This window comes from Erpetoichthys calabaricus, chromosome 8 (assembly GCF_900747795.2).
Source record: "Erpetoichthys calabaricus chromosome 8, fErpCal1.3, whole genome shotgun sequence".
Taxonomy (NCBI): Eukaryota; Metazoa; Chordata; class Cladistia; order Polypteriformes; family Polypteridae; genus Erpetoichthys; species Erpetoichthys calabaricus.
In genome coordinates, this window is record NC_041401.2 from 103,332,641 (window position 1) to 103,356,651 (window position 24,011).

Sequence of the window (24,011 nt, forward strand, 5' to 3'; positions counted from 1 at the left end):
GACTCATTCGCAGACCACAGAAAGCCAATGGAGCAATCAAGACAAGCCACACTCTCACGTGCAGGTGTGCTCCATCTCAACTACCCCACCAACCTCCTGCAGCTGCACGAGCACACACATCCACAGAGATTGACCTGGCTATGTATTTATTTAAAAACAAACCTCTACCACTTAGCCATGGACCCACTATTCCACACTGTGACTAATTCATCTTTAAATTCATTTCTGAAATTAGAATTTTGCAGGATTCCACATGCAGTCTGCGGACAAAGTTCTTGATTTCATTTGATTACTCTGAAGCAATCCTAGAACACAGGTCAATATAGATCTGTGCCAGAAAAAAAGACATTCTTTTTATAAAAAAACTGAAATGAGTGCATTACCAAGTACAATACACTTAAACCTTCTTGTGCATTCACCAATAAAAAAAGAAGTTGAAATACTGTATAAGCTCTCAATGTTAATAAAGAATACACACAGCTTAACCACTCCAAATTGTATGGGGTGAAATGCAGTCCAAGGCAAAAAAAAAAGGGGTAAGCACCTGTGAGTAGGAAATCAAATATCTTTAATTAAGGTAAACAGCAGCATAGCAACTACCAGTTTCGCTATAACAATAGTATGTTTCACATTTAGTCTCTTTTTTTCTGGCTTATGTCAGGCTTTGAAAAAAATAATTTTTTACATTACCTATTGGTACACCATGCACATCTTTACTGCTTAGAATGTTCCAAAAATGTTAAACTTTATGAATTTTGGGTTACATTAGGACACTGACGTATCTTTCATTCATTGATTCATTCATTAATCTTGAAAAGATAACTTTTCAGACAGAATAGCATTAATGGTTCACAATTAGTAATGTAACAACTCACAATGAATTGTCAAGTCGTTAAATGTTCAGTTTAAAAGTAAAATTAAATATATGAATTTAACTGTATATCTTTATTTACAACTTTGAGTAAACTAATGCTTAAAAGAATGGCCAGTGTGCAGGTATACATATTCGTTACAGCAAAATTGTTAAAGGGGTGAAATAATGAGTTGCTCCAGAACAATGTTTATTTGCTAAGAGCATGTATGTATAGTATGTTGTATGCTGTACAATTAATATTTTACTGGTGCAAATTTTTAGTATCTAAAAATAATAACAGAAATTATAAAATAAGTATGAATACAGTTTTGTCACAGAGTTAATATTGCACTCTTTGTCGTAGTATCTGTGTAGGCATTAACTTTCCTGGGGAAAACAATATCTTTATGTAACCCTTAGAGTAGATATTTAATTTAAGGGTCCATTCTTTCTCAGAATTTCATAGTTTGGTTTGCAGTGGAGTGCCAGATGATTCATATGTTATAAGCTGTCTGTGGTTCAAGAGTCCTCACAGTCCCACTGCCAGCTCTACTGCATGCCAAACATGTTCTTTATCTCTATATACCTTCTAAACAAAACACATCAACAAGGAACCATACTTTAATGAGAAGCAGAGGTGACTCTGGGAGGTTATCACACTGCCAGCATGCAACTAAGTATTTAGATAATTAAATGCAGAGTCCAAATATTTCACATTGCCTTGCAACTGCCAGTGTTGCCTTCAGGTAGAAGCGTAAGAAAAACAGAGTGAGAAGGAGGGATAATTGCACCACAGGCCAAAACAAACAAGTTTAATTTTTGATCTGGCATAAGTAGATCAGATAGTAAGTCAAACAAAATTATAGTAACTGGAAAAGTAGGAAGGCAAATTACAATAGGTTAGATGGCTAGGTACTGTTACACTACAGTAGCCAACAGGTCTATATGATTAATGTATACTCTACCCCACATTTTACATTTATAACATGCAAAAATAATTATTATTGGTGTTGATATGCATCAAAACACAAGATATTAATTATGTTTACCAAATTCTCATTCTTGACAACTTTATTTGTAAATCAAGTGCAAACTTACCAGTGTATCCAAGCATTCAACAAGTACCATCAAATCACTTAGTAATTTACTGTTTTAGCAGTACAACAGATCACTTAGGATACTGTGCAGAGCTAATACAATCTTAAAATGATATTAAGCTTGTACATTATTTTGAGATTTAAATAAAAGTTAAAATCATGAGAATATATATTAATTCTTAAGTGGAATCTCATGTCAGTTTTAAATGCTATTGCACATTATGTGCTGAAACTGGCAACACACTTATTAAACTAAATTCTATAATACTAAAGAATGCAAGAATAGTTGTATTCAATGTACAATTATAACTAATACAGTTTTCACACACTTTTTTTATTTCCTTCTGTTACTAAAGGGAAATTCATTAAATAACTCAGTTTCAGTTTTTCTCAATACAGTATATACAAAATACATTAATCACATATGGGGGAAAAAAAATCATTTGCTTTAAGATTTTATTTATACATTACAATGACCTGTAGTACATACTGATAAGCCACAACATTAAAACCCCCGACAAATGAAGCAAATAACACTGATCATCTCATTACAAAGGCATGCAACAAGGGGTGGAATATATTAGGCAGAAAGTGAACAGTCAGTTCTTGAAAGTGATGTGTTGGATTTGGGAAAAATGGCCAAGTGTAAGGATCTGAGCAACTTTGACGAAGGCCAGATTGTGATGGCTAGACAACTGGGTCAGAGCATTTCCTGGTCTTGTAGGGTGTACCCATTATGTGTTGGTTAGTACCTACCATAAGAGGTCCAAGGAGTGTCAACTGTGAACCGGTGACAGGGTCATAGGCACCCATGGCTCACTGATGTGCATCTAGAGCAAAGTATAGCCCATCTGGTCCTGCAACACCTGAAGAGCTACTCTAGCACAAATTTCTAAAAAACGTAATGTTGGGTATACCTGAAAATAACTGAAAGGCATCAGAACACAATGTGTATTGCAACTTGCTGCATAACCGCAGACAAAGGTCAAAGTGCACTATAGGAAGATGGTAGCAGGATGCCCTATGGGAAGAAGGCAAGCCAGCAGGGGCAGTTTGATGTTCTAGGCAATGTTCTGCTGGGAAACATTTCATCCTGGCATTCATGTGGATGTTAATTTGACACATACAACCTATGTAAAGATTGAAGTTCAACTGCACCCCTTCATGGTAACGATACTCCCTGATGGTAGTGGCCTGTTTCAGCAGGATAATGTGCCCTGCCACACTGCAAAAAATGTTCAGGAAGGGGTTAAGGAACATTGCAAAGGAGTGCAAGGTGTTGACTTGGCCTCCAAATTCCCCAGATCTCTATCCAATTGAGCATTTGTGGGAAATGCTCGAAAATCAAGTTCAATTCATGGAAGCCCCACACTGCAACTTACAGATCTTAAAGGATCTGCTGCTTCAGAGGTCTTGTCGAGTCCATCCCTCAACAGGTCAGAGTGGTTTTAGCAGAACATGGGGATCTTCACAATATTGGGCAGGTGGTTTTAATACTGTGGCTGGTCGGTGTATATCACTCAGATCATTCAAAATACTAAGAGTACAATGCAAAGAAATTCTTATATAAAAATTAGGAAAGTCATATTTCATTTCAATGTTGTTTTTGTGAAATAGTGCAATGTTAAAATTTTTATACAATATCTACACTATTCTAAAATTTCAGTAGCTTAAAATGTAATAATAATAATAATAATAATAATTCTTTGCATTTATATAGCACTTTTCTCACTACTCAAAGCGCTCAGCAATTGCAGGTTAAGGGCCTTGCTCAAGGGCCCAACAGAGCAGAGTCCCTTTTGCCATTTACGGGATTCGAACCTGCAACCTTCCGATTGCCAGTGCAAATCCCTAGCCTCACAGCCACCACTCCGCCTACTATGTATAGATTAGTATTTTGAACACTCCATTAATTAAATATTTTAAATTCTTACATTAACATTTCAAATATTATGATCTTCACTAAACTGATAAACACAAAAATAAAATTCTCATCTTTGACAGACAAATCTTATCTGAATGTTATTTATTTCAAATAAAATCATTTGGTCTATTAAAACATTTGAATTGATGCATTTTGGAACATTGTCCATGGAAAATAAAGTAAGTTTACATATTAAGCACCAAAACCTCATTAAATGCATACATAAGAATACCAATATAATTTGCATTACTTGTAAATATTCATACTCCTAACTGTAATAACATAAGCAAATGTTAATGCAAGATTCATTACGTTAAACCTAAGTCACATTCCATTCACTGCCTAACTGTGATATATATCACAAATGCTGTTTAGTAAGTTTAAAGTTTATTTTAAAACAGCCATTTTGTATTAATATATCATATTTGCCCTTTGTGCATGCACAGTTTTAGTGCAAGCATGCTTAGCACTAAAGGTCATAGACTCCTACAATACATTCTATCTCTCCAAACACAAAAGTATAGCAGGTATTCAAGACACTATGTTTTGTTGCATATGACACTTCTGACAACATTTATTTATTTACATTAAAATATCTCCAAGTGTATTATTTAATGCATTCTTGAAAACTTGCTTTAGCAAAATCCTGAATAACCACTACTTCTTTAAGCCAATTTAACTACCGTAGATACTCGCGTATTAGTTGATCTCGCAGATAAGTCGAGTGTATTTTTAAGCCAAAAATTATGAAATTTGTTATGACCCGCGTATAAGTCGAGGATAAAACTTGACAGCTATCAGAGATAGAGGGCGACAATCAGCTGTTAATGACAACAAAATTCACTGTCACGTCACAGGCATTCCCTCTGTGCTTGGAGAAATGCTAGACACGTTGACTCGGCAACTAATCCTTGCGTGTGCGTGAGTTGCGAAATGTAAACAAATGTAAACAAAGCAAGATGGCGTCGATATGTCACAAGGGAGCGAAGCGAGTGCAGAAAAGAAAACACTCGGCAGACGATGTTTTGCACATTATCGCTGAGTTGGACTCTGATTTTTCAGAATCGGATTTTATTGACAGTGATCAGGAATCGAGCAGGAGAGTGAGAAGCCGGCATCAGATGATCGGACACCAGCCAAAGCCACGGCAGCTGATCGGCTGCCAGCTGAACGCATTCGCGCAGCCGATGCACCTATGGCAAGGTTTGCGTGGGAGGAATACCCAGACATTGATCCGTGGGAGCCGAACTGGCTACCGGACTTCACAAGACAGCATGGCTTGCTGTTGGACACGACAGATCACCCGCTGCTGGACTACTTCAGGCTGCTCTCTCCTGATGCTGCTTTTCAGCTACTGTCAGACGAGACAAACAGGTAGGCAGAGAAATTTTTTGAATCGCGGGCTGCGCTTGCATCGCATTGATAGTGTGCGTTGCCTTGGTTCTTTTGATTCCAAATCTGGTTGCACATGGCAGCTAATGGTATGTTTGTTATCCAAAACCTGCAAAAGCTAATGCTCAAATTCAAGTATTTCACAGTTTAAAGAATTATTTAATGAAATTAGAAAAAAACTAGCTAATTAGCAATAGCATTGCTGGCTTATAATTATTTCAAAGACCATGGGAAACGGCAGATGACCGGTGACTTAACACCGTGAAGCGTTGAGTGTACAATGTCATTACCCAAATTCTATGGACAATTGTGTTGCCCCGCGGATAAGTCGACCCTGTTTTTTTTGAATGAATTTTAAGGCATAAATTTTTCGACTTATACGCGAGTATCTACGGTATGTGATTTATGATGTTTTTTAAAATTTCTAAAATAAAAGGTAAACTGCTTTATGTTTTGTTCTATAACCTCACTGATCTATTATTCCTCACCTACTAGTCTCTACCACATTTCTACAGTTTATAAACTCCCAAAATATAACCAATTTTAAAAATATTGTGGAAAAACTAAAGAACTAACCATTGAATTAAGAAATAAAATTATATCTGCTTTCTACAATATTAAAAATTTGAAACTAATTTAGCTTTCTTGTCTAACTCATGTTTACATAAAGTAAAAACTGCTTAAAACAAATTACAATGCACTTTTTTCTAAGACACAGTTCTTTCAGACAGAAAGATAGATAGATAGGTGTATAGACAGACAGACAGATAGAGAGAGTATGGTAATCTGAAGTGACGAAGACAGCTTAACATTGGTCTACAAGGCACACAAAATGTTCGTATATCCAAACAGATCTAGTATCATACTTAAAGAGTTTAAGCTCATTTTTAATGCATACCTTTAAGAAAAAAAGCTTATTAAATGCCTGTTGCTGGAACAATTCTGTTTTCAAGCGATCTAGAAAAAACAAGCACATTGGAACCCTTTACTTAAAATGCATAAAAAAATGATTTTCCTTAAAATCAACGGTTATGTGTAACAGTTCTAAACATCCTAATAACCAGTGCAGACATGCTGACAATTACACTTTTTGCCATTAAATTACATCCAGTTACCACGTCTCATATTCTTCTGTAATTGTTCATTTTCCTCCACATTTTTAAAATGTAGGGATTTAACTAAGCACATTTTTTATGAGGCAAATTTAACTAAGCACTTTTTTGAGAGGCAAATCAAAATAAGTAAATAATCATAATTATGATCTGATGATTTTAATAATATAAAATCAACATTTAAAAACTTAAATCGAACCTCGACTGAGCACGGCACCATTTTCCTTGTAGTCCTGTATTTCATCATCTTTTCTTTTCAGCAATGTACCTAGCTCCAATGTTTGCTCTTGAAGGAACCTGCTTATTGCCAGAAAAGGATGCACAAGGTGCTGGCAAATCTGTAATACACCAAGAAAAGAGCAGGAGTCATTGTAAGCAATGTTAGCTAGACAATAGAGAGTGGTAAAAGATATGATCAAATTAAACCTTTATACATTAAGGGTTTTTTGGCATTATTGCACCTAAATGATATACCCAAAAATAAGCAGCTATTACTCCTTTATTGTAATAAAGGAGCTGCAGATGAGTGAGTACACTTCAAAGTTTAGATGTTTGAAAACCTTTGTTTACATTGTGTGGAAACACAGTGTCCCTTTTTGGAAGCATATGGTCTCTTGCCTGCGGTGGGTTGGCACCCTGCCCGGGATTGGTTCCCTGCCTTGTGCCCTGTGTTGGCTGGGATTGGCTCCAGCAGACCCCCGTGACCCTGTGTTCGGATTCAGCGGGTTGGAAAATGGATGGATGGATGGTCTCTTGCACCTAAACAATCTCTCAAAGGAATTATTTTTTTGTATTTTTTTACAAAAAAATATACATATACGCAAAATGTGTACAGTGGTGTGCAAAAGTATTCAATCCCCTTGAAAGATATAGTTTTCTGCATGATAAAACATTTGTGCACATATTTATCCATTCAGTATTTTTAATAGGAACTTTTCATTTCCAAAGTCAAAATAAAACATTTTCTGTAGATAGACTGATGAAGATCTTATCCAGCCTTCTGTTGCAGTTATCCTACAGAAGTTCAGTGCGTTATTTATTTTTCTTGTTTACATTATTTATTTGTATTTCACATCTGAAGTCCATTCAGACATTTTCATACCAGCTTCTTCCAGTGTTGGGTTACAGTGACAATGCCTTTGCTGGTAGCCCCGAGCACAGAGCTAGCCATATAGACACATACACCTAAGCCAGTTTTTCTCAGTCACCTTTGAGTCTCAGGATGCCGATTGCGGCTCCAGAGCATATGAGACTTGTTCATGATATAATCTGACCCCCACTTTTCCCTGCAAAGGCATTGATATAGTCTTGCGAGAGTTTTTATCCAGTTTCTAATCACACATTCTTCACTGTGCTGTCTATCTATTATACCTGCCTTGCACTCTCCACCTTGCATTTTTTTTAACTTGCAATGTGTTTTTATTGCTCTTTAATTAATATTGTTTTTAATATTGCTTTTATCAGTATGCTGCTGCTGGAGTATGTGAATTTCCCCTTGGGGATTAATAAAGTATCTATCTATCTATCTATCTATCTATCTAGTGCTTCAGTTGTACTGGGAGTGGGGATTATACAATGAACAAGTCACTAGCTGAAACAGTATTTTCTTTTTTTTTCTCCATCTTATGCTGGCAACAAAGTAACATAAATGGAGTGCTACAGTCATATTTCATTGGGCTTTGGGGGCTCAAAAGTACAACATAACAATTACTCATCGGTACACTAAAAAAACATTGCATGCACTTGAAATTGAAAAACCACTGCTCAGTAAACTAACATACGAAGAATGTGCAGCAAATATAGCAAGACACCTTGTCCATAAGTGGTTAAGTATTTGAAAGTGGTTGTAGATTTAATACAAGAGTATATGGTGGATTGTAAGATATGTTTATAAGCACATGCAAATATTTATAGGTACATAATCTTTTATATATAAAAGTGTATAAAAGTACTTTAATTCCAGTTTCTTTTGGTAACACTGCAGAAGGGGAACAATTAGAACATAAAATATACACTATGTTGCCCCTTTCACTTTTTTTTTTTCCCTCACCTTACAGGAGACTGTTAAACACAGGTTGTATCTGGACTGCACTATTATAAGATATCTCAACTTTATCCTTACTACACCACTGCCAGGGGTCTCTTTTTGCTTTGGATATGCCCAGTTTCTTGGCATGTCAGAACACTGGGACTCTGAAGTGTGGTCAGTTGTAAGTGCCAACATATAGATAAGCTCCATAGCCACACTAGTCGGTAATAACAATAAGAAATCGGTGTTAAGGCTAAATCTTGAAATAACACACTACTTTTACTTGAAGATTATGTTCAGAAGCAGTACTTATGTGACTAAACTCTGAACTTTGAAAGCTGGAATATCAAAGGCCTCAATCATGATCTAAATATTAGAAAAGAAAAATATAGTACATAAATTAAATAATACACGAATAAGCATTCTATTTTCAAAAAGTTTGTCAGGTTTTAGAATAAATCATAGTACAGAAACTGCACTGCTTAAAGCAGTAAATGATTTGAGGGTTAATGCGGACAGATACCATATACCTGTTCTTGTTCTCTTAGATTGGAGTGCAGCACTTGACACCACAGACCACAGTATTCTTATAAATCACAATGTGTGGGCATCTCCAGCAGCATCTTAAATTTGTTTCAGTCAACCAGTTTCTGCTAGGTTGTGGTGATTGTTCTTTTTAGATCCATGATATTGTATAGAATGTACCACAAGGATCTATTCTGGGTTCGCTGCTTTTTTCAATCTACATGCTTCCATTAAGTCAGACTATCTCAAAACACCAGGTGATCTACCACAGCTATGCAGATGACACACAGCTTTATTTATCAATAGCACCGGATGACTCCAATGCTTTTGACTGTCTGGTCCAATGTCTTAGCAGTATTCCAAAAGGATGAGTAGTAACTTTTTCAAACTACTGTAAATAAGGAAAAAACAGAAATCTTAGTGATCAGCAAATATGGAAATAGCGAGGGTATTAGAAATAAACTTGATCACTTAGGTTTAAAAGTCAAGGTGGAGGTAAAGAATTTAGGTGTAATCATTGACTCTGACCTAAACTTTAAAACATATACTAAACACATTACTAGCACTGCATTTTTTTTCCCTTAAGGAATACAGCAAAAGTTAGACCGCTTATAACTTTACAAGACTCTGAAAAAATGTACTCCTAACAGGACTACCTAAGAAAGACATCAGTTGGAATACAGAAACCAGAATCTTAACCAGAAAATAAAAATCTGAGCACATCAACAATTGTAGCATCGTTACATTGGTTACCCGTATCATTCAGAATTGACTTTAAAATACTACTAATGGTTTATAAAGCCTTATAGTCTCAGTCTTATATTTTGAAATGCCAATTCCACCACCCAACACACTCACACACCTTACACTCCAAGTTAGAACCTTAGCTGTTTGATTGATTTTAGCCTTTTTGTAGCTGCATTTTTATACGTACTCCTAATGGACTATATAGGCATAAAATTATCATATTCTTCAGGGATCCTGTCTTTAATGATGGAATGAAAGTGGGTGCACCCCAGCTGTTCATGATGCTGTATCTGCTGTGACTTGTTCATGTACTTTCAGTCAGGGGTCTTTGGATACAGAACAGCACAGAGGGTGTGGGGGCATGTTGGAGGACTAAAGAGCAGCTGTTACTCTGGTTAATTTCGACAAGTAATAGCATCTGAGGAACATGAGGTCTAGTTGCTTATTCTTCTGCTATATTTTGGTATTCTACATAAAGGAGTTTTTATGGCTATTGAGGAGCCACAAGAAAACTCAGCTAAGGAGCATCAGTACATTCCAGGATTCACTGTCTATCCAACGCAATACCAACAAGCTTTCCTCTTAACAGCAGGGATCCCTGTTGCACTTGATAAAGAATTTAGATGTCTCTTTAGTCATGTGGCAGTCCTGCAGAAAACACTAAAAAACAAGGGCATCACAATCATGTCAACCTTCAAAGAGGTAGAGTCCCTTATTGAAATTAAACATCTTTTGGCTTATGTGAATCATCTGCAAAACTGATAGGTTGGTGAAGAGAAATAATACAATACTCAAAGAGATGATGTTCAAAGTGGTGCACAAAAGCCATAAGGACTGGGACTTTCTTTAATCCATGCAGTTAATTGCCCATCAGGAAGTTCCACAAGATTAAATGGCTTTTCAATCATTCAAGATGATGTATGGGATTCAACCAAGAGAGCTTCTAAATATTGCATGAGTTATCTGGGGAGAGAAACCTGACTCACAGATGAGAATCATCAACCATGTGCATTAGCTGCGAAAGAATAAAAAATAAAAGACCTTTTCTCAAAGAACATCTAGATGCAGCCCAGGTGTATAATAACATCACCGCAATAAAATAATTCTAGCCAGAAGATGTTGTCATTATATTTACTCCTTCCTCCACCCTCCCGTTTGGGCAACTTTTTCATTTCTTGGGGAAGATATACGGTATTTATATAAAAAAAAAAAAAGAGGTTGAAAGAGACTCTTTTGGGGACTTAACTGAAAGGTTATTTTTTTCATCTTTAAAATCTTTAACGGAGACTGCAAGGGTGCCGTTAAAATGTGTCTCACTTTTGTGGGAGAAAAAAACATGGACAATTGAGCACACACAAGCTGACTCTCAATTTTTTTGTTTTTTTATTGCCGTGTCTATATAAACCTGCACATATTCACCTTCTATCCTAATGTTATGGATAAGCTGTACTGTGTTTACTACAGCAAGTGTGTTTAGATAATTTGTTTTGAAAAAATAGTCTATCACCATGTCTGAACCATAAACAGAGAAAATCAAATTTGTTTTGTGTTCACTTTTTCCAATTTATGAACTTTGGTCACAATTTGAAATTTATGGGGGAGGACACCAGTGGGGGACTGTATTTGTTTCTCTATTTTATATTTTTATTGCTAAAATTTGGCTGTTAAAATATTTTGCTTAGTGCTGTTTCAATAAAAGATTCAGTCAAAATAAAAAGTGCTGTTTCAATAAAAGATTCAGTCAAAATAAGTAAATAAATATGTATAGTGTATCACTTCATAGTATTCTTCGACTTGGACATGAGATGGAGATATTCCACATTAATTAAGGATTAACTATGAAACTTACACTGAATGGCTCCTACTCAAACATGCTTGAAAAGGTACAGAAATCCACTATAATTTCATCCGTTTAATTATATCTTAAAGATATACCTGCATTCATTTCAAAAGATATATGAATATTAAAATGTTCAATAAAACATTAAATAACTGATTATCAGTTAAGCATTTCTGCTTTTTCATTTGCTATTTCAAAGAAGATAAATAAAAGCATCTAAAATATATAATACATACTTCTATAATTTTACTAAGACATGGACTTTCTGGGTAAAAAATTCTAAAACCACTCACAATGTTGTAATCAGATTCAAACATAGATCCACTTGGAAAAAATGAAACATAACAGTAATGCAGTGGAACATGACTTTCCTAGGGAGGTAATGACATTCTCTCGAGTTAATATATCTATTTTTTACTCTCTTAAGTGAAAAGATGTATTTTTAAAAAGATAATTCAAACACCTGACTCCATTGAGCATACCCATTACAATACTTCTTGCCTCCTCTGGTGGCCCTAAACAAGAACTGCATAGAAAATCTTTAAAATTCCTGGCTTCAAAAACTGGTCTAAAAGAACACACTTAGAACAAGTTAAAATGCTCCTCTTATGTGCAAGTCATAAGAAATCACTTATAACAACCGACTAGTAGAAAATACAAAAGCTCATATATATATATATATATATATATATATATATATATATATATATATATATATAAAACTCAAAATTGTATACTTGTTATATTTAAAAGACTGAATACTTATTGATATGTACTGTATGTTATTTCCACATCAGAAAAGTGACTTTCAGTTTTTCTTTATGCATTGAGGAAGCAAAGAATATGATCAAATAAAAAGAAAAAAAAATCGTTATATACTTTAGGATAAGGATGAAGCAATTGAACAAGATACAAGCCAGATATAGTAAGGCATTAAAACGAGTAATTCTATATATTTGATTTGTAATATCTGGGTCTAACAAATTTATGTTGCTGCAACAGGAAATTGAATATATGTCATACAGTCAAGGAATGTTGACCAAACAAACCAATACAACATACCAGTAATCCTACAGGTTCCAATTTTAATAACATATTAAGGATGTAAAACTAATCGAGCAGAGAGACCTACCACTCTGACAGAGGCAGGTGAACAGCTGAACCTCCAGTAAAATGGAACCCCAGCTAGTTCACTCTTCATGTGCAGAGTCAAACCATCCTGAACACGCTCACAAGAAAATGTGGCTGCACTATCAGTCTCCTCATGGCCCTCTAGCTTTGGCTGAGCTATAGCACACAGCTGTTGAAAGAAGGAAACAACTGAGGCTTTCAACCGTCGGTTCAGCTCCTGAATGAAGAGATAGGAAAAAAAACAAAAACATATTGATTGTGTCTGCAGATGTCAGACAAAACAGTAGTAAAATGTACAACATTGCAAGATAATATAAATTTACTATACACATTCCTGATGATTACTGTATTTTCAAAAAGACATTTTGCTTGTTATTATCATTTATGATAAGAATTCACCAACAAATAAAGCCCCCCCCCCCAAAGTACATAATTTAATAAAGGAACTTGTCATCCTTTTTGAGAAATGTGTCTCCCTAATTATTTTGCCCTAATTAAGCACATTACTAAGTTGAAAAAAGGTAATATACATGAGCATAGGAGAGCACAATAAAACAAACAAGAACAAAATGAACAAACATCCTGTAATTCAGAAACAGCTGAGCATTTTTAAAAAGACTGAACACCTTTATAAATCACTGTCATTCTCAAATTCCCGTATTTCAGTTTTATACACATTATATTCATTTATAGTCACATATGCTAGAAAAGTCTCTCACTCTTTCAGGATCTAAACTAAAAACACTTTGGAGAATAAAGTAAAGGATGGACAGTTGGCTAAAGCCAACAGGACATTATTACTATTTTTGAGAACACATCAAATTTAATGATTGCAGTTGCTGGATTTTGTCATCTTGAGGATGTCAGATTTCATGACTGAAAATTGTAAGGGATGACAAAATAAGCTTGCATCTAACTAAACAACTTTTGCAGTGATTATCAGTTCAGACTTCATTTACAATGTATAATTTTTAAGTCAGAAGCAGTCACATCTTGCTCCCATTGCATGTACCTTGTACTTTGACATCTCCAGCAACTCAGACACACTGGTCTGTAACACGCCCTGGCAAAATCAAATTAAGTCATAGAAGTGGACTTGTGTGTGTTTGAGACTTGACAAGCAATGAACACTCATCTAAAACTATAATGCAAACAATGCAGCTGCATGGAAAGAAGAAAATGGTATGTTTTAGATTGTGCAAACTAAAAGAGGTTCATCTTTCTGGAAACTCAACAGAACTGGTGCCATCAGGCAGCATGTAAGAAATTGTCAGAATGTTGCCACCTCCTGATACTTTGAAAATCTGAAATTCTGCTGAGAAGTCATCACAGAGTCATGTAATTTGGCATCAAAGAAGAAAACATCTACCAACTGCAGTTAAGTTTGGCATGCTCTCTAGAAATTGTGCAATATGCCACCGATTTTACATGACTCTGTGGCCAAACATAAAATTTGAGAAAAATACCTAACACTACTAAACACAATAAAGAAGAGACAAATACTTTTTTTTCCCCAAATGTTGATTTTTCCTTAAAAAAAATAAATAAATGAGGCCTTGCATGCATATGCCTACCTGGGCCCTCTGTTCAAGAGTATTTGTGTCTACTGACTCATACCAGACAAAGTCCAAATCAGAGATCAAAAGCTGATAGGCAGTATTCCCAAAGCTGACTTTCACCAAGAAAAGAGTGTTAGAGATCTCAACAGGAACCCAGGGCTGATCTAGTAGGCCCCTAGCTGTGTTCCCCGATTTCTCCATTCTGCAAAGAAGGGAAAGAGCATTAGTTCCAGGTAGTGTTTCCAATGGATTCTTCACTCAGCAACTAGAAAAAGAAGTCGTTGTTCTAAAGTATATTTACATACAAACATAACTTAATCTGGGCGGCACGGTGGCGCAGTGGGTAGCGCTGCTGCCTCGCAGTTAGGAGACCCGAGCTCGCTTCCTGCATGGAGTTTGCATGTTCTCCCCGTGTCTGTGTGGGTTTCCTCCGGTTGCTTCGGTTTCCTCCCACAGTCCTAAGACATGCAGGTTAGGTGCATTGGTGATCCTAAATTGTCCCTAGTGTATGCTTGGTGTGTGTGTGTGTGTGCCCTGCGGTGGGCTGGCGCCCTGCCCGGGGTTTGTTTCCTGCCTTGCGCCCTGTGTTGGCTGGGATTGGCTCCAGCAGACCCCCGTGACCCTGTAGCTAGGATAAAGCGGGTTGGATAATGGATGGATGGATGGCATAACTTAATCTAAAAAGTTGAATCAGCAAAGTCTGCTAAAGCTGTTAGAAAATATGAATGTGTCAGTACCAGTTTTGGATAAATGGAGTGGAGTTTCACAGCAGGCTAATACCCTGTCTAGGTAAGAAAGAAATCTGCAAAATAGTGCAATAGGCGCCTGAAGAGTCAGCTGATAAACCTGTTCTCAAAAATAAACATGGAGTATGACAACAAATGATACAAAATTCACTAATGTCATTTTGCTGAATCTATCTATCTATCTAATCAGATCACAACAATTCAGCTACAAACAAAAATGCCATTTTAACATTTCATGAACGGCTACAAAACCCAGTTGATGCAATACTAAACTGTAATATAAAAAAGATATGAGAGATAATTCTAAACATGCAAGTAAGACTACTAGACATAGTTTTAAAAGGTGCAATTTATACAAAAGTAATAAGTGATATTATCAGAAAATGTTGAGAAACTGCTAAGCATTTGCTGCGTCAATTATCTAACCTTAAGAAATAGTATTTTACACACTAAAACGTTCATCTGGGAACAGGGAGCTTAGCAAACCTACACATCAATAACATAGATTTAACATACTTTAAAAATCCTCAGGTGAACAGATGATAACTAAAACAAAAAAAGCCTGACAGAGAAGCATTTTGAATGCACACTCCAAAATTAGTTTTACACACTAAGAAAAATGCAATCAAACACCTTGGAAAAATGTGCAAAATGTCTGCATGTTTGACCAAAATATTATTAGCAATTACTTCCTGAAAATTCAACATTGAATGTGAACAGAAAAGATATAATTCCTTGTGCGTATGAATTGAAGTTCTACCTCTCTCCCTCATTAATTGGTGAAGAATCCTGTCTTCAATTCAAATACACTGAACTGTGTGAATTATGTCTTCCCATTGACATTCAATGCTGAGTTTTCAGGAAGTAACTGTTTATATATTAGCAAAAAAGCACACATTTTGCACATTTTGACCATACAAATGGATAACGGACATGGGGATTATGCAACACAAGTTAAGTGAGAATGTTTTTTCTTTTTTTGCTTTTCACATTGCTTGCCATTGTCCAGAACTGGTCACCATGAGATTGCATTGAGTTTGAATTCTTAATACGTAATATTTCCATGAGAAAACATGAGATTAAAAATTTTTCTCAGCCACCACACCAAACTACATGGAGTAAGAAACATAAAAATATATAAAAAAATATATTTTTGGGTGGAATATTACTTTAAGGTGCAAACCTTGCCTCCTCTAAGGTTATTCTACATGAGTAGATGTTCCGTGCGATGGACAGGATCCTCATCCAGGGCTATTTTCTGCTTTGTACTGTTTGCAATCCTGAACTTGATAAGATAGTTAGAAAATGGATGAACTGGAGCTTACTAGGATCAGTAAAAATTTTGAGAATGGAGGAACAGCAGAAAATACAAGGTGCAAAGCTAGCTACTTGATCCACTTGTCTGAAATAATATGTCAGACTAAAGCCATATTAATTTCTTGCATGTTAAAAAAAAACCTTGGTTTATATTCGATTTATTGAAGAAATTTGATCTCACAGTGCACAACACTTGAAAAGACATTAAAACTACTGTCAGTGATTTTGCTTTGAAGTTAGTGGCGGTTCCGCCCACATAGTAGTTAAACAGGACAAACTTTAAAAATCAATAACCAAACAGGTATCGGTAGCTAAGCAGAGGCAAGGTATGCTCCAAAATGTTTTTAAAGGTAGACCGACTTGAATGGAGGCTGGCGCGTGAGTGAGGAAAGCCCTGCCCGACTCCCCACTCCTAACATCACGCTTCCCCCTACCCTCGGCCCACAGCCCGTCTCAGATTAACGTGAATAAAATGTTCCTTCAAGTGAACTATGATACTTAGTGCAATGAGAGAAGCAGCAAAATCAACCTGAACGCTCAAGCAAATTATAGCAAAAAACTCAATCTAAATCCGTTAAGTAGTTTTCTTGTGAAAGGCGGACAGACATACAGACGCCGAATTATTTATATCTTATATACTGTATACATTATATATATATATTTTGTGAGAAACCAGCCTGGCCACAGACAGACAGACACCGAATGTCCCGATTATACACACGCTTTATTTCAGCACAACAGCACAATTAACCACAATAATGCTCTCAGTCCCTTTTCTCTCTCTCTTTTCGGCCACCTCCTCCTCCTACTCAGGCTCCTGTCTTCTCCCTCCCGACTCTAGCCCCGAGTGGAGTGCGGTGGCCTCCTTTATACAGCACCCGGAAGTGCTCCAGGTGCTTCTTGATTAGCATCCGGCACTACTTCCGGGTGTGGCAGAAGTGCTGCATGCCGATTCAGCTCCTCTTCTGACAGCACTTCCTGTTGTGGCGGAAGTGCTGTCGACCACCGTTGTGGAGCTGTCCAGACGCCCCCTGGCAGTGGCCACGTGGCCCCCATGTAACCCAGGAAAACTGCCCTCTCATATTCCAGGGAAAATACTGCCCCTCTCCCGGCGGAGCAATGTCCCCGGACATCTGTCACTATATATATGAGAGAGAGAGAGAGAGAGAATTTAAAAATACTTTTAATAGTACCAGCAAACCATCCCTATTCTAGCTCATCCACAGTAACATTTTAATATGAAGATCATTACCTGAATCTATCAAAGTAGTAAAACAGTAATACATAGCGATGAAAAATTAGTTGAAAGGTCTGAGGTACAGACAGACATGTACCTTATGCCTATGTCTAATTTTAGTGACTGGGTGATGTAAAGTGTTCAACCTGAAAGAAGACTATAATAGAAGAGTTCTAAATATGCATATTTTGAAATCCATTAATGATGCTGACAACAATTTCACATTATCTTAATGGAATGCCACAACTTACAGAGAGTGGTAAAGAAATTAAATAAAGAATGACTTTATATAACTGCAAACAATGCTAACATAATGGAAGTTGAACTGTCAAGAAACAATAAAACCAGTGGTGGAGGTACTTATGTTTCCTATTTTATTGTATTCTTGTAGGCTAAGGGTGTCAGACTCATATCTTAGAGTGCCATAATAGATGCAGGCTTTCGTATCAGCAACATTCTTACTTAGTAATCAGTTACCCCAGGTAATTTAAAATACTTTTTGCCTTAAATATAATTGACTTGCTTAATTTTTTTCTTTAACTGGCAGCCAAACAATAAAGAAATGCATAGCAAGCCAATAGATTCCCAGCTAACTCAGGGGCTCAAAAGGCCTTTGAGGACCTACCATTTTCATTCCAACCAATATCCTATTTAGATGTTAATATAACCCATCATTTAATTCAATGGCTTGTTAGTGTTGTTATTGTGCCACGCCAGTCATTTCCAAAACTAATTTTCTTTTTTTGAAGAACATCATCATTCAAATGCCTTGTGGACAACAGTACATTATTATTTCTCAGACTTTCACTTTTTCATTTTCAATTTCAAATATTTAATTGAGGCAGATATTTTGTGAAAGACAAGGGTGCAAATGGAAAAAAAAGTTAGCCTGGTCATCTGTTGGCTCCCTTTAAATCTCATTAGACTTTGGTTGCTTGATGAAGAAAAAACAAAACAATTAAAATGCAAGTCAATTAAAATCAAGGCACCATAGTATGTTCAATTAAAAACTGGAATGTCCACAATTATACAATAACTGAAGGCACAAGTGGTTTAGTGCCCAGACAACATTCTATAATGCTATAGTCAACACAGAGAACTGTGCAACTGGAGATCATATAATACCGTACAATTAAAAAATAAATTTTAAAAAGCCCCAAAAATCAGTCTTAACTTGTGGGCTGAGATTAAGCTCGATGTTAAATGGTCTGTATCATATACTGGGCATTCTACAGAAGATGGGGTGCACTTTTAACAGCTGTTCTACACAGAGTACTCCTTTAACGGGTGTGACTTTGAATATCAGGAGAATGGGGTGGTGGCAGAGCTGTTCCAATATATCGCTGGATAATTTTTGTATTAAAGTTACCACAAGTAAAAGTGGAAAGAGTCTTGTTTTAAAATCTTTTACAGTTTGGGTGCAGGGAACACATCTTTCACATGGGAAAAACTTGAAGCTAACCAAATTTTACCACATAGACAACCCCATTCATCCTTTTATTAAATATTCACTAAATTGCTACACTTTTTTATCCAAAGCACCTATCCAAAATGGAAAAACTCCCAAGCTGCGCGACTGCAACAACAGTTTTGCAGGCATGTGCCAAATGTCAACTGCAAACACCTGATGGAAAATCTCAGCAATACCAAATCTCAGCCAATTAATGTCCAGGAAAGATATTACATTTTACAGCATCACCCAATGCTAAATCTTTATTCTGTTCATTTTTATTAGGTAGGTTTTTTTATTATGTAAAACACATTTATTAGCTATTTATATACATATGTGAAGAATTATTTTAAGAATTCATTTAGGGGGCAAAATGTGTCTGGATGGCAAGACCTGGGCCCCTCAGGCCAACTCTATAGCACCAACCACTGCCCCACCAAGCCACCCACCCTTTCCACTTAGAAAAGCTAAGTTTGATTGTGTACTTTCATTTTAAGGTTACACTGTGTCTTTGTTCAAAACTTCATTCTATCACTTACAGAATACAGCAAGAATTGGACCTTTGCTACAAATGCATGACACCAAGAAGTTAGTCTCTACTTTTGTAACATCTATGGACTATGGAAATTCCTTCTTTGTTGGTCTTCCCGGAAAAACCATTCAGAGGTAACAGTACATCCAAAACATTGCTACATGGTTTTAACCAAAATTTATAAAATAACTCACACAATCCTAATTTCATCATCCCTTCACTTGCTACCTATTAAAGAATCCATTTTAAGATCTTACTCTTAGTTTATAAATGTATTACTGGTAGTGCCCCTGTCTACCTTCAAGACCTACTTTCACATATACACCTGTCAGTACTCTGGATCCTCTAACCTCATGGCTGCTCCACAACACATGACAGAGCATTTAGTTTTATCTGACCTCATCTATGGGGCAAACTCCAACTGTCTGTCTGAAGCTCTGCAACAGTGACTAGTTTTATGAAGATTTTAAAGAGTTATTTGGTTCAATGTGCTTCTAATATTCCATGATAAGTAATATGTACTTCTGTTTTATTCTGTTAAGCATAGTACTATTTAAAGCTCTAAAAATTTATGTTATTTATTCTTGATTTGTAAAGCATCTAGGAATGACTTATTTTAATGTGGTATATTAATAAAATGCATTAATTGTACCAGCATAATGACAGCAATTACAAAATATTAAGAAGCATTTCCACATAAATTCATATAATTGCACTGTAGTTAAATAACTAGAGTTAAAGAATCTAACATTTTTTTCCAAATAAAATCAAAATAATAACTATTTTTTACTAGAACTGCTGCAACATAAAGCACAATATTACAGTCACTAGAAAAAAACAGATTTTTCCTGATCCTGGACAGGACAAACCAAAAATGACCAATTTAAATAAAATATTGCTGTGGAATAAAATTGGCAACATACATATTAGCCGAGTCATTAACATACAAATATGAAGGTTTTGATGTAAGTTTATTAATCAGAATTACTGTAGTTTGCTTTGTACCGAAATGATGGATAACTTTACAAAAGGCGAGTCCGGATTTCCTTTGAGTCCTACTAAGCAGCCTTTTCATGACCATGACTGTGAAAGTGTTTTCTAGAGGAATATGATATTGGCTAGACGCCATGAGATGAAGGGCTGGTTGGCCTACAATGTTGCCTTATTCCATGTCAGAGTAAGGTTTTAATTTGTCATGATTTTTTAATTAGCAATACATGCACAATTACGTTAGATAAAGCTAGGAATCCTACAACCTGAAAATACCCACCGTATATACTTGATATGTGGTTCCACTCGAATTACTTTAAAGACATACTGTAAATTTCAGTGGTCTAGACAGTTGACACATTTAGGGATATGTCAACAGCAAAGGAGCCCCTGGTGTAATTAATGCAGGCGCACGAGTAACTTCGCATTCCTTTGGGTGCACTTAGGTTTAATTCAAATATCCGCAGTTGTTTATTCATTACCGTATACGTTTTAAATGAATGCTATTTAGACCGGCATGTCTTTGCATAAACACTTCAAAGTATTATAATGAATACGGTAAACCAACACTAAAAAAGAAGTTTCTATCGGAGCTATTATTAATACTCCATGAACCTATGCACGTGTATAAAGTCCACACTACAATCTTTAAGACATACTGTATCCCAATATTTGCATTTCATTCTTAACTTCTAAATCAACACACCCACTATAACGAAAGCTCCAACTGAACTTATTAGGCGCTTATTTCCTAGTGTATTATCTTGAAAAGAAAAAGAAAAAAAAAACTAAGTAAGACAAGAATGCCACACAACACACTCAGTGTACGTCCGCTGCCTCACTACTTAACAGTCTACGGTCGGTCACCTCATACAAACGCACTTCAGATGCTCCACGCGCAGCCTCCAGAATCCAGTCCGCTCTTGCCTCTATCCCCACGGAAACTTTCGGGTAGAAAGCAACGTTCCGGCGCACGTGAAACAAATTAGACCACCAGAGGTCACAATTGCACCCCGCTGTCATCTTCTATTAAGCGTACACTTACGCAAACAATACACTGGATTCCGTCCCCATAATGAGCAATTTGTGTAGGAAAGTTCACTTCTTCAACAAAAGATAGTACTAATTGGAAATACTGTAATTCACCCTGCACATCTGCAGTTTACACACTGGATGCTTAGGTAAATCTTTTTACAAATAGTATTTCTTTCTTTTGTATTGTATAGATTACTTTTCGAAGCAAAAGGGATGAATGAAAGCAAAAAATATCGCCCATCAATTTTTATACACTAACTTTTTTTCCAAGATTTTTTCAGGTTAAGGTCTACATTTTGCTCGTAATACTTGCCAATATGGCTCTAGAGATTCGACAACTTGTCTTATGTTGGTCGCACATAAAGATGACAATGTTATTGTACTTTGTACATAATGTAGTACCGGTACCAAATGTCAGAATTGATTCTTTACCCTTTGCATAGTTTTTTAGGTGTCCGGCTATCTTTAAACAGACTGTTGTCCTTTGGCACACAAATCTGTTTGCGACATTCCAAATGTACACAGCTCTTCTACATTTTTACATAGCTACCCCATCGAAGTCGCTGGGCCCAGCGACCGCTTCTATCTTTATTATATATGGCCCAAAGCTCTTAGAAACTGCAGGGTGGTCTCCTTTCGATGCAGCTAGAGACAAAAGCACATCGGCAGGAGTCTAGAGCGAGTAGCTGTTAGGTGGGGTGTTAAGATGTTGCCTGTCATGCGTCGCAGCAGTGGTCCGTTACAAGTGAGCAGGCGAACCTCCTCTTCGCTGTTTTCCTTCTCTGAACTGACACTGCAAAGACAGTTCCAGGTTCCAATCTCAACTTTGAGACTCACCCTCTATTGCTACTCTGTAATGCCGTTGCAATCTGCCTCATCCTTTGCTCTCTGCCAACTTGATCTGCCACACTTTTTCTGAACAACATGAGCCGGAAGCTATAGACGGCATCCATGCATCCACATCAATGGACCTTAACTGATGAAGAAGCGACGGTGGAGCTGCAGAGGTAGCAGTCTGTCAGCAGTCTTCCTCCATGTACTAATGCCGCAAATGGCGCTGTACTTCCATGATCTCAGCCTCCAGACTCTCCAGCAACTCCTCAAAAGATCCAGATAGGTCCAATGGAGTCTCTGTGGCAAAATGCACTTGCTGAAATCATAAGGTAGGTCTTTTTTTCATCCTGCTGTTGACACCAATGCAGTGCCAGAATGGATTCTTTTTCTTTTTACATGGCTCTGTTAAGTAGCTCACTACTAGGGGGCTCCGCCCCCTGCTCGCTTCGCTAGCCAACCCCTGGCGTTGGGGCATGACAGAGTGAGATGTATGAATGAGATATAGAATAGTGTGGAGGTGTGGATGATGCATATAGAAAGCAAAAAATACAGTGTTTGGCACAGAGTAATGGTTTATTGGAATATTTGTTTGTACACAACATTAGTAGTAAAGATGGTGTCCTGTCCTTGAATGAGTCTTCCTTGGCATGGAGCATTTATAACTTTAACTTTAACGTCAGATGAATATCGAACACGTGAGAAGGCAACATAAAGTTGTCCATGTCCAAAAATGGGCTCAGAGAGGTAGATGCCAACCTTGTCCATGGTTTGTCCTTGTGATTTGTTGATGGTCATGGCAAATGCAGGTTTAATGGGGAACTGTCGGCGTTTCAATGTAAAAGGTAATTCTAGGTCAGAACTCGTAAGGTCAATTCTAGGAATGAGAACAGTATTGTTAGCATGTGATCCTGTAAGAACTGTTGCTTGAATAACATTGTGTGTCATGGTGTTGACGACTAAACGTGTGCCATTGCATAAACCCTGTTTAGTGTTAAGGTTTCTTAATAGCATGATTATTGTTCCGTTTTTAAGGCTAAGATTGTGTTGTGGTAATCCGGCCGGGTTAATAGTGTTCAAATATTCTAAGGTGAAATTCAGATGTTCATTGTCGTCATCAGAGTCAACTTTGTCAGAGCTTAGAAAGAGCCGTGCCTCTCCAGGAAGTAATGAAATGACCTGGTTATTAATGTGATCAACATTAATATTTTTTGGACATAATATAGTGCGTTGTGTTAAAAGGGGTATTTGGTCCAATGAGATTGCTGTTCCAAATATCTCTGTAACTAAATTGTCGCAGATAAAGGATTGGGGAATTGTAATAATATTTGGGTGAAGTCCATCTGTATTGGTGAGTGTACCATTTCCCAGTTGTAATAGCCAATTGTTATATTCTGGATCTGGGCATTGCATGTTTTGTACTAACTGTATTGTTTGAAAGCAATGCCAGTTGTCTGCGTATTTTAAGGTGGACTGAATAATAGCTGAGCGCATGGCATGTGGAACAATAGCCAAGCATTGTCTAAAATCACCGCCTAATAAAAGTACTTTTCCTCCAAAGGGAATATTATTATTCATCAACGTTTGTAGAAGTTTATCAATGGTGTTGAGTAAGTGACTGGATGCCATTGTACATTCATCAATAATTAACAGTTTCGCAAGAC

At 36.6% G+C, this 24,011-nt stretch overlaps 1 protein-coding gene across 3 annotated transcripts in view; it reads right to left on the minus strand.

Annotated features, from left to right (window-relative positions):
• Positions 1-21,437, minus strand: part of nhej1 (nonhomologous end-joining factor 1) — a 196,108-nt gene extending 174,671 nt beyond the window's left edge. The window contains exons 1-5 of one of the 3 annotated variants that reach the window (XM_028807232.2): positions 21,364-21,437; positions 14,225-14,411; positions 12,652-12,867; positions 6,578-6,716; positions 6,165-6,223 (exon numbers count right to left, since the gene is read on the minus strand). In XM_028807232.2, the coding sequence (XP_028663065.1) occupies positions 6,165-6,223; positions 6,578-6,716; positions 12,652-12,867; positions 14,225-14,410 (600 nt within the window). In that variant the 5' untranslated portion in view covers position 14,411; positions 21,364-21,437. Of the gene's footprint in view, positions 1-6,164; positions 6,224-6,577; positions 6,717-12,651; positions 12,868-14,224; positions 14,412-21,300; positions 21,320-21,348 lie in introns of those variants that run through there. The other 2 variants (XM_028807231.2, XM_028807234.2) reach the window with 2 other exon arrangements.
• Positions 21,438-24,011: the final 2,574 nt, after the last annotated feature.